The following is a 12,194-nucleotide window of genomic DNA, read 5'->3' on the forward strand; positions in this document are numbered from 1 at the left end:
CCTGCCAACATCCTAATGCCTATAAAACATTGCTTCATAAACATTTTAAAAAATTCCCTTGGGTATTTATATATTTGGAGGGAACAAAGCCTTGCAGACAGTGTGTCCAGTTTTTCTCTTTCATTTTCTCCTATTTTATCCTTTTAGACTGCCTCTCAAAAGCTGGTCTTGGTTCCTTATTTTTTCCCAGGCCTAGAGTTTGTCTCTTGAGGATTTTTTTTTTTTAACAACCAAAAAACATACTCAACCTCCTCAAGTCCTTTAACACTTTCTCTGGCTTGACTTTTAGTAAAGCCACTGTTTACCTGGCTGTCATTTACTCAAGTTGTCTAAGTTTTCTAAAAAAAAAAAAAAAAAAAAAAAAAAAAAGGTTTTTAACTTGATTAGACTCCACATTAGCCCCTCTTTAATGTAAAATTCTGCAAGTAAGATCTTTCTGGAATGAAGTACAGTTTTCCGTTCATCTCTTGTACATGATGATTTCAGCTGATGGGTTTTTTTTTTCCCCTCCAGAGATCTGCTTAAATTCCTGTAAGTGAGTACAAGCAGTTCAGGGATGTTGCCTGTGGATTCATTATATTGGGAAACTTTCAGCAATTGAAGCAAAGGGTCTTCTAATAAATAAAACAAATACTTAAACACATGTCTTTTCACATAAATATGACTTTTTAAGTACTGCAGTATTATGGTATGATGAGAGATGATTATGCCTAGCCATCAGCAAGTCATGGTCCCTGATACTTCACTTATCTGAATAAGACCTAAGAAGGTTTTCCCAGACTGTGGATTTTCTCATAGTTTTTATAGTTTCGCAGAAGCACAGCCTGTTAGTTAGGGATTATGCCCAGAATTCAAACTATGTCCCTGCCCAGTGTGAACCCGTTCAAAGTCAGGCCCTGCTTGTTCTGTTTGGGCTTGTGTTTCGTTAGCGTAATTTGAATGTTCTAAACAGGGATTTTTGTCTCTTTAGAGTTATCTTAGCACTGTGAAGAGTGTAAAGTCTGGTCTGGTGCTAAATAAATGCTGCAGTCTTAACATAATTCTTAGCAAGAACTCACTTCTCACCTTCCTTGGTGATGCCATGCTGTCATCAGCTGTGTTGACTTTCGTTGCTTCACACAGCTTCAGCTATAGTTTAAACAGTATCTTGGGTGTGCATTGTGTAACTGCAACTGTTGAGGGATTTTGTGTTTTTTTTGATTTTGAAAGTGACTTAAGTTGAATATTTTTTCAGTTTGAAGCACACATAGGGCAAGAATGGATAACACGACCATAGTTTGCAAATATTATGGATTGTTTGTAAGCTCACATTTAAATCCCGTTTATCATAGAAAATCATCTCAGACCAAGTTGTTATTTAGTATTATTTGTTTATTTTAGCTGTTTTATTAAGAGTTCCATTATGTAGTGCAGGAGAAGCCTGTGATGCTGCTGTAGAGTGTGGTACGTGAGAACGTGCCAACAAATGAATCAGTGTTATGGAAACAAGAAGCAGGCATGTAAGGACTAGTTTTCAGGCTATTTCTTTCCAGGAAACTTGCTTGCTACTTTTGGTTTGTGTGTTGCCTAACTCATTGTTTTTAAAGATCTTACACAAATTAGAACTACTTAATTCAAAAAAGCCTCTGACTGACTTGATTGTTCTGGTGGCCTCTGAAGCCCCTTTTTTTGCCTAAATATGGAACAAAGCTTGTGTTTTTCCTTGCCTTCCCTGGGAGCACCCCTGGGCTATCCTCCCTGACTCAAGGGGGATGCTGAGAATTTCTTAGGTTTTTTTTGTTGTTGTTGTTCTTAAATATTATTTCACAGTCTTGATTAGTATAAGTATAATTTTGCATGTGTATGAGAGAGAGAGAGATCAAAATCTGTTTTTAGCAACTAGCTTAGTATGTCTTAATTCCAAAATCAGTCATTTAGCATAAGAGGTCTTCTAATAAAGCTAGATTGGAGCTCTGTAAGCGTGGTTTACGTTTCAGCAGCTTTTCACTGGTGAACACCTTCCCGGCTTACAGTTGTGTGAGCTGGGTCAGCATCAGTCCCTAAAAGTGTGAAGATATTTTCCGTGTGGTCTAAAGACAAAAGATTGCTTAGGAAAGGATGTTCCTATTTGGCTGTTACAATTCAGGTAGTTGAGATTTAAAAAAAAAAAAACTCTCCTTTTTAATACAGTAATCCATTACTCATTACTGGCTGTAGATCCTGATTTTGAAATGCCGGGAAAACGTTCAAAGAATAGTGGGCTTGAATTCTTTTTCCAACTCATATGGACAGGTAACAGCCATATTGAAAAGATGGCATAAATATTACCGGTGACCGTTCAGATTAGCAGGACGGACATAAGTGCAAGTCTGATTTGCAGTATTAAGTATTTTATTGCTAATTTAGCCTAACAAAGTAGAAACACTGATCATTATTCCATTGTTGTAATCCAGATATTACCCTGGAGTTTCAGGACTGTGCTGAAACGTGGGGAGGACACTCCTGAAGGGTTTGGAGCTGTTCTGTGGAGCTAAATCCCAGGCTGTTAATTATCCATGTGTTTATGCTAGGACTAGGAACTGCATTTACTCTTCTTCCCATTTAAGAGCCTGGTTGCAGAAACTACTCCAAATGTTTTTTTCACAATGGATGATGGAGTTGAGAAGTTGTTTGAAATAATTGTTTTATCATAGTTCAGAAGTAGGGATATCATAGTTGTAGTAGGAAGTAGTAAGGGAGTTTTGTGTCTGATTTCTGGTGCCATTAAGAGATTTATCTTCCCGTAGATGGATGGGCCTTGAAGAAAGTGTGTTTGATTGTCAAGACGTTTCAGCCTCTTTGGCAGGGAATTTGAGTGTTTCTGTGTTGTGTCCTTGCGTTTTTATCAGGTGAGCCTGGGTAGATACAGTAATATTAAAAAAATGAATGGTATAAGGTGAGAAAATCTAGATTTAATACACAAGGACAGGCTGCCCTTGGCCATTAGTAAAGAAAACATAAGAATGATGTTGGAGTAGAGACTGCTGTAAACACCAGCACAAGAGAGCAGTTTGTCTGCAAACGAATAAAAAGGCCTCTAAGCTCTAGAAGAATTTTTTTAGTGAGCGGCCTCTAAATAAGGAGTACACTGGATTACTCTGGCATCTTAAAATATCATATACCTAATAAGCCAGGAAACTTATCAATTACGTATTTAGTAAAATGTAAATAAACCAGGAAATTAATGACAGTTCTACCTAATTGTTTTTTTTCATACAGACTTTAGGGTAACCAAATTCAGGGACAAGAGGAGCTGTTAAGGAGAGGTGGGCAAAAGTACAAGAGGAGAGAGACCTTGTGCAAGAGGAAAGGGAGGGAATTCATAAATCTGTTGAAGTATAAACTTCATATTCTGGGTAGCGCCAGCAGAGTTTTACTATAGTGTGGCGTTTTTCATTAAGGCACTGTTTCTTTTCACTTGAAATGCACATTTATAGCTGATGAGTCGTTTTTATGCATTATTGCATTGGCTCTAAATCTGTTTTTGTTTAGTTATTTGCTTGCTTACAGGTATGAAGGGAGATGAGAGTCATTTGGGGGTATATTTAAAGATAATTGGCTTGGCAGATGCAGACCCCAGTTTGAGGTAGATGTCTGTTTTAGACGAATTGTTCAAATAACTATCTGAAGTCTGGTGCAACTTGTCATCGTTGGATGGGAAATTTGGATGGTTTATATCCATCTGATTTGTATTGTTGTTTCAACAGAGGCTTTTCGTACAGTTGCCAGTTCTGTTTCTTTTTTCAACTAAGACAACTTCCCAGCTTTGTACTAGTAACTTAAGTGAGTCATAAGATGTTCCGTATTAGTAGACTCCTACTACTACTTTAAATAAATAAATAAAGCCAGCAAAGATGGGTTTGGTTCAAATATAGTGAGATTCCAGAGAAATCTCTCTCTCTTCCTTACTTTCTCTTCCTACTCCTTCTTGCTTAGGAAAGACATTTTCCTCACTGTCCTGTGCTGTAGATGAAGACTGAAAGTAATTGGTCTTCCAGTTGGAGGGGAAAAATAGGAGGACTGGGAAACGAAAGCATCAAATGAGCATAACTCCAGCCGTGGCAGATAGAAAACCCAGGATTAGAATTAAGGTTTCAATTTGTCTTTTACTTCCTTTAACAGCAAATGGTCATATAATCTCTTGATACTTAATATTGCATCGAATCTTCTTATCTGTTTGTGAAAGAAATTAAGCTGGTCTTTTTGTTCGTGAACAGATCATAAAAGTAAGGGGGATAAACTGTAAAGATATGGCTAATACTATATATAAACTTTCTTAAGTGGGGGCAAAATTCCACCATAGAAAGTACTTTTAGACGTGTCGTGTGCATTTGTGTGTATGCACAGCTAGTGAATATTCAATAGCAATAAAGTAAGATCAAATTTGCAATTCGTAGGCTGTTTCCATCTTTGAGCCTCACAGTTGCGCACTCAATCACATGTACATATTATACCTGTAAAAAAAAAAAAAAAAAGGTGGAGGCTTGAAAATCCACGAAAGTTACTTTAAGGTGCAGTTAGGCATTTTTAAGATGCCGTTTAAAGCTTCTGCTGTTCGGATGCAGTTCAGGTGTTAGTTAATATTCTGGTAGGAAGTTAATTTAAAAAAAAAAGAAATCAAGTGAAACTTGGGAAGTCAGATTTGGATGTGACCCCTTTCTCTTTACCACACTGATAGCAGAAGAATGCGAGACACTGATATCCTGAGAGAGAGAAGGATTCCTAAGCTACGTCACTGGAGGGACCTTGAAGCAGTAAAATGGCTATTTAAAATAATGCATTCTTTTTTGTAAAATATTTTTCCTAAAAGCAAAACAAAACAAACATATACAACAGCTCGATCAACTGTCATATGCTGTCCTAAATGCAGAAAGGTTGGTTTGGAATATGGTACCTGATTCGGTTAATAATCAGAATAAGAGTATTCAGTCCAAAACACTTGAAAAGCTTTGAGATGTAGCCAGAAAAAGTCCATGGTCACTGATAAAAGTAGTGCACACAGTGGTCTGTGTATTTACTCAGCTCCTGTTCTTCTTGCTAAGTTTATTCAAAAATGTTTAGATTGATAGCCAGAAATATGTGTATGACACGCAGCCCTATTGGAGTCAAAGTGTATCTTTCATATGGAGAAAATAATGGTCTCCTGGATGTATTTTTATACTTGTCTTACTCGTTCAACAAAACTGAAGCATTGCATTTTTTATTATCTGCTTTCCTATCTTGGCTTATAATATTTAAGGCCGGCATAATCAGAACACCATCTAGCTTTGTATCCATGTAGTTCTTCTGAAGTTAGTGTGTTGTCACATGAGCAATGGATCAAAACAACGAAAAATTACTGTAACTGTTGTTATATTTGATGACTTAAAGTGTATGAATCGCTTAGGAACCACCATTCTGTTCTTTTTTAAAAAGAGTTTTGATTCTTGGGCGTTTAGTTTTGATTCTTAGGAGTTTATTGAGAAGGTTTTCCAGAGGTAGGTACTTAAATTTTGGAAAGCTTTTGAAAATCTTGACCTGAATCTGTTGCTCAGTTTTCCCTAGTTTTAGAGGTTGCAGAGCAAGTGATCTTCTATGAACACTTTTTGTTCTTTTAGCAGTTCTTCTGCATTTCTCAATTAAATTTAACTAGGTGCTGAGCCTCCGTAGCTTATGGATAAAATCAATAATTTCTCATATTTGCTACCTTTGTGTAAGAATTACTGAAAAGTAATGTTTTTTTGAAGAAAAAAAAAGAGAGCTTGACCGTTAAATGAACACAATGTCCAGTGGAATTGTGAATTACAGAGCGAGCGTTGCCAAACAGTGTTGCTCGTGGAAATCCCAACAGAATTGTCAGTAATGAAAAGTTAACCCTTCTCCCAAGAGTCAAAATGTAGTTGGACTCGATCAAAATGATTGAGCAGCAGTTCTTTATGTTATAAAATGTTATAAAGATAAGACAATTTAGAAACCCAACTGAACTTGCAGTGAGTTTCTAAAAGATATTCAAAGTTTACCTGTTAAATATGCTACCATTTATCATCTCTTCCGGTGGTAACAATGCGTTAGCATGTGCCAGTTTTCTTCATGTGTAACCTTTTTTTGCTGTTCGTATTTTTACTCTTTCAGGAGTTTTATGAACACACAAAAACACTTTGGCAAGACGAAGGTGTGAAAGCTTGCTACGAGAGGTCTAACGAATACCAGTTGATTGACTGTGCACAGTAGTAAGTATGGTTTCTGTCCTGCTGTATAGACTGCTACGTACAAATTTTGCTCTGAATGTTAAAAATGGAGTGCTTTGAGTAGTCCTGGTGCTGACTTCTTTTGTACCTTTGAGAAGTAGGAATGTGCACCATATTGTGAATTTCTGTTAATTAGCCGTTCGGAGAACTAGCAAAAATTGGCTTTCAGTTAGACACCTGTTCAAAACCTTGTGAAGGCTTTAAAATGGTCTTAACACAGACTGAGACCTTAATGCAATGAGCAGCTTAACTGTCAAAGTCCACATTTCCTACTACTTCCACTTCAACCAGTTCCTTTCCAAATGACAGTGAACTTCAGATACTGCAGCAAGTTTTAATTGGTGGGAAAGTACGATAGTGTGAAACGGGTCCGTGTTTTTAGCTTTTGCTTTTAGCACAGTTTATTTATCTGAAAACAAAGAGATGGCAGCAACCAGAAACCTGTGATCAGTCACCAGGACTTCTGCTTGTGTGCCTTCACGCACATATCAGAGTGTGATTCATTCCCGTCTGCTGTTTATACTGCTGTGATAATTAGTATTGTCATGAGAGAGGCTGCTGCATGTTTGCAGTTATTTATCACGTGAAGTAATACAGTATAGTTCAGAATTTTATTATTGCAATATGTTTGTGATGATTGTGGTGATTCCCTGTGACGATTCCTGGCGTTTTCACTATGTATACTCAAGAATTGCTGGGCTTAAACGTGGAGTATGAATGGCTAGAACAGCTCTGTATTAATTTATACTCTGCTTTTTCTGGAGAAGCTGAAATAAGTTTTAATGGTTAGGGAAATGCAGGCCTCTCCTTTCATGTGACGATGGAGGACTGGAATTTGTATGTCTGCTACTGAGTCTCTTAAAAATGAAAGCACGTGAGATGAAATAAAATTCGTAAGGTTCTTCTTTTGGTGTAGGTAGACTTGAAGGAAAATCAACAATTAGCTCTGCTTGAAAAGAGACCAGGGAGGTAATTTTACTATGACTTGCACAGCTCCAGCTCTTTAAAAGGCTCTTTGAAGTTATGCCATTGTTTCTAGTGTTCATTTGTTTTATTTGTAGCGATGTGTCTTCCATTAGGTGACTAATGTTTGATTGTTTGGTGTAGATCTTTCTGCAAGTTCAGCTGCTACAAAGTAAAAACTACTCAAAAATTCTTGTTTTCTGTTTAGTATCAGCTCTCCAGTAAATTCTGTCTTTATAGTGTAGAGCTAATAGAATGAGGAAAAAATTAATAGAATGAGGTAAAAATAGTTTTGTTTGGTGCTTGGTTATCTGGTTAGTGTTTGTCATCTTTTGTTATCGCTAAAGAAACAGGTAATGCTGCACGCTGTTTTCTTTTGTATTACTCCTTTTTGGAAGAGGAACAGATTTTTTTTTTTTTCCTCTGAATGTAGAGAAGAGAGCTAAAAGTTACTATCGTGCCTGACTGCTGGACATTGAGTTTTTCTTGGGTCATTGGGGAATGGCCTTTGTGGTGGTTTTACCATCCTGCTCCATCTCGTGTAGCACTGAATTTTACATCCTGGCCTTTGGGACCCCAAAAAAAAATTGTACGTTGCCGAGAAATGACAGGAATTCTTCTAAGGTATCATTTTTGTCTCCTTCTTAAAAATGCTTTGAAATTATAGTATTTATTCAGTTTGGATGTAAAGGATATGGCATTGATTTCTTATGGAAGGAGCTTTCTACTTGCTGGTGGTTATCCCTTCTGGTGTTTGTGATGGTGCATTGGTGTTGTCTTTCAGATCGGAATATGCAAAGGGAGAGGTTTTTTTAACAATAAAATGTTTGCTTGAAAGTTGATATCACTTTGAAATTTTGTGCTTGTCCTTATCATACTAAATTTTCATGTGACCGGACAGAAATTACTTCTAGTAAAATCCAACATGATTGATAGCATGAAATTAGCCCAGTGACCACATTTTTAAAAAAAAATACACCAAAGGCAAGGTATAAAAAGTAGCTGAGATTTATCAAGTGAAGACTATTTTAATTTGAATGTGCAGACTAATGTCATTAGAGGTAATAGGAGTTAAAAGAGAAAGATGAGCCGAGGACAGCGTTGGAGTTGACGGTTCTTTCAGAGTGTTAGTTTCTAAACAGTCCCCCCTTTTGAAGGTCCCTGTGTAAAAAACAGAAAAGCATACTTTGAAAGCAAAAATGTTCATTTTCTATTTCAAGATAAATGCAACTTCCAAAAATCCTTTATTCCTCTTGAAAATGGAATATATTTTTAAATATTAGTGGATTCTATGTTCTGTGAGTTTCTTTAAAATTCTAAAACAAATTTCTTGTTCACAAAAATTGAACATCACTTTTTACTGCTATTCGTAAATTTTCTTTTTAACTACCACCATCGCTGAAGGGTTGATTGCTTAGTGCAAAGTTTGTCCTTAGTTTAACATTCTATATTTTTTTTTAAAACGCATTTTTCGCTCTTGTAAGTTATGTAGTTATATATCGGAACTTCTGCAAGGTATAGCACAAGTAAGTTGTGCCAGATGTTTCAAATCAATTTTTTCTGTTTTTTACTAGGGCACAGTCAAGAATGTTTATCTTCCAGGGGTTGGTTTGGCTTTCAGAAATGTCAACAGCAAAATTACAGCATTTCTGCTTCTACCAAACTTGAATAAGATCTATATGGGACTTCTGCAGGGATATTTAAGAGTCCGGTAGAAGGGTCTTTCAAAGTCAGTGGTTTTAAAGCATGATGTAGCTTCAGGATGTTGAAGCGTCTTGAACGGAAAGTCACTGGGGAAATGGAGACTTGCACCCTTGCAGAGTTCTTGCTAGGGCAGAAAGTGTTCCGGACTAGTCGAGAACACTCCCAGCTGATACAGACCAAAAAAACGTTAGTTTTTCTTGCTGCTTATCCTTTCCCAGGGAAGTGGGAGTGAATATTAGTTCTCAACCTAATGTGACTTACCAGCGTAACTAGGCTGTGAGTATTAAGGGAATCCAGCAAGGGTATTTTTCGCCTGTTTCTGAACAGCGGCTTAAATACTACAAGACTTCATGCTGACTAGTGCGTGGGTACCTCCTGTCATTCCTCCTCCAAGTTCCTGCTTGAGTGGGCTCGGACAAGAAGACTTTACCAAAAGCTGCAGGTACCATCTTGGCTTTCCGTGGAATTGCAGCTGTGACCTTTGGAGGTGGGAGGCCAGGCCAGTAACTTCATCTGCTGGAGAGCCCGGCTGGTAGCCTGTCCTTCACCCTCAGCTTCCCACTGCGGGGAAGCGTCCCTTCGGAGGGACCCGGTTCATTTTAAGGAGTAGTTGCCTCTGCTCATCATGAGCTTTACTGCATTTCCTGCCTATGCGTGTTTTACAGTCGGGAGAGGCAAAGAAAGGAAAAGAGGCTATTTCCCTTTTCTTAACCAGACTTACTAAGTAATTGGTTTCAATTCTGCTTTCGGAAGAGCAGGATCTGGGAGGTTGGCATCAGTTTGGCTCCGGGAGCGAGTATTTTAGCCGTGAGGAGGGAGCAAGACGTTAAGAGGAGACCAGGTTTCATTGCTCTTGCCCGTTCTGAGGATGTACGCTGGAGAGGGTGGATGTTTTTACCGAAGCTGCCATGTGAGACTGCTTTTGGCTGCTAGTAAACAGAAGGACAAGGAATTGGCTAGAATACAGAAAACCCCAGATGATGATAAATGATTTACCACCTTTCATATTTTTTTCCTGAAGGTGCAGGATTAGGTTTTATTCAGAATGTGTTACCTAAGAATATGGGAGCCATTTCCAGGGTAATTTGCTAAAACCTGTTTGTCCAATGTACACCTCCTGTCAAGTATAAAGAAACACGATCCTTTGAAGTGCTGTTGTTGCCCGTACTTCTCCAACAATTTTTGTCTGAGGATCTGGGTGCTTCAAGCCTCACAAATACCCAGCCACGTAGTCAGAATACGTAGGATCTCTGTTATTCTCTGTTATACAAATGAGCTGAATGTGGCTTGAGGGCACGAGACTTCCTCGCATCCTGGACGGCCTCGTCCGAAGCCTGTGGATGCCCCTGAAGATAATTGCTTTGACTTCAGTAGTCTTTGCCCTGTAGCAAGTCAAGTGCAAAGTGTGGGTATATAAGCCTCCTAATGCTGTTTTTTTTTTTTTTTTTTGCACAGGTAGTTGTTAGGCTGTGCCCACAAATATATGGATTTTTGCTTTAGTTATCCTTGTCTTAGTTAGATTCCTTGGTCAGGGTTTTTTTTTTTTTTGCTTCATTCTCCACTGCGCTTTCTCTGTATATCTTCTAGCTGACACTTCCTGGTTTTGGCCGGGGTGGAAAAGGAAATAATGCGAGAGACAGTATTTGCAACCGATTTCACACCCTCCACTATCAGGAAGGGCTGGAAGCAGCATGAGGGAGCCTATTCTCACGCTATTTCCGGCTCGAAAGCCTCGCTCGGCTTTCTCCCGCTGCTGCCATTTCGGGGAAGGAGAGAGCGCGGGGAGGTTGCTGCTGTAGGTACAGCAGGTCGTATTTCTCCAACTTCAGCACCCGCCGAGCCACGCTGATAGCTTGAAAGTGTGCCAGGCTGCTCCAGGAGAGTTTTATGAGAAATCTTTGTAAAGATATTTGTTTTTAAAATACTTATCAAAGAAGGGGAAAGAGCGCAGCTATTAACTGACTGCTGCGCAGGGCTGCAAAAGGGTCGGCAGATGTGGACGTACTGTTTTTTTTCATTTCTTACTTGTTATGGGGTGTAAATTCTTTGTATTTTAACATTTATGGTGTGCTTTGTTTCTGGACTTGCTGACTTGTAGAGAGCAACTAAGAGCTCCAATTTGGTACTTAATGATTTTCTTCCATATTGATTTCACTTCATGACAAAGTTCCCTCCGTGAAGCCTGTAGCAAGGTGCGTTTGCTGCAAGTCTGTCCTTTCTAAATAGCGATTGATTTATCAGTCGTGCTGTTAGTACAGTTTCTTATCCATAGTATTTATTAATTTTTACTTTTTGATTTCTTTCCACTCGATAGCGGACTTGAGCAACTGCCTTTGCCTCTTCCGTCTCTGCGAGCTATGCCTGCGTAGTCGCGTTCAGCCGGACGGGAATTTCACTGGTCCCTATTCCTGGCATGCGTGAGCTTCTTAGGGACATCAGCTATTATGTTGTTAAACATTCCTGTGAGGAAGAATAACACTCGTGTGCCCTGTTGCTGATGCAGAACTGAAATAGGAGGATTTGCAGCTTGCCTACTGCTGTGTGACTCCTGTGGCAAACCAAGGAATAGACCCAGATTGCCTCATTTCTAACCCATTGTCTCAAGCAAAAAGCCCACCTTACTTTGTTCCAGAGCACTTAGAGATAACTGAATTAAGTTCTTGTCCCTACTCCTCTTTACCCTGAGGGAATAGAGGTTCCTCTTCTAAACAAGGTTAAGTTGCAATTAAAAAAAAAAAAAAGTACAAACCAGGTTACATTTTCTCCACAACCCAACGAACGGGGTTTTAGTTGCAGAAAGTAGTTACAGTAAATGACAGGAGGCCCAATAACACACCTGTGTTTGCAAGGCTTTAGAGAAGTTAGTACCAACAAAATTGTAATCCGAGTCCAAACGTAAGTAGTTGGATTACACTTGACTACTTCAAGTGTCTGCCCTTTTTTGCTGGCCATTGATAGCAGGGATGTGCCTGCTGGCAAGTGCTGTGAAAACCAGATTACCTAAATTTAGCCAATAAATGGATTATGAATCTAACACATGTTCCTACTGTTGTCACAGCTAATCATAAATTCATAATTTCAACCTACCCTCAACCCCAGATAGACTTCTGTCTCTCTAAAATAAATTACATTCCAATCTGAAGCAAGATAAAACAAAAGGTGTCCTGAAATGGCTTATTTGTTTGAGTCTTCAGAATTAGGAGCACGGGTAAAGGAAAAATGTTAAAGGTTATGAATCATTCTGGCAGAGAGACCCTTACAAGTCCAAAATGTGAATAATTT

The 12,194-nt window shown here is 38.6% G+C and overlaps 1 protein-coding gene across 2 annotated transcripts in view; it reads left to right on the plus strand.

The window, feature by feature from the left end:
* Window positions 1–12,194, plus strand: part of GNAS (GNAS complex locus) — a 175,739-nt gene that overhangs the window by 122,509 nt on the left and 41,036 nt on the right. For both annotated transcript variants that reach the window (XM_068913099.1, XM_068913100.1), the window contains exon 5: window positions 6,130–6,227. In XM_068913099.1, the coding sequence (XP_068769200.1) occupies window positions 6,130–6,227 (98 nt within the window). The remainder of the gene's footprint in view (window positions 1–6,129; window positions 6,228–12,194) is intronic.

The sequence above is a fragment of the Struthio camelus genome, chromosome 18 (assembly GCF_040807025.1).
Source record: "Struthio camelus isolate bStrCam1 chromosome 18, bStrCam1.hap1, whole genome shotgun sequence".
Classification (NCBI taxonomy): domain Eukaryota; kingdom Metazoa; phylum Chordata; class Aves; order Struthioniformes; family Struthionidae; genus Struthio; species Struthio camelus.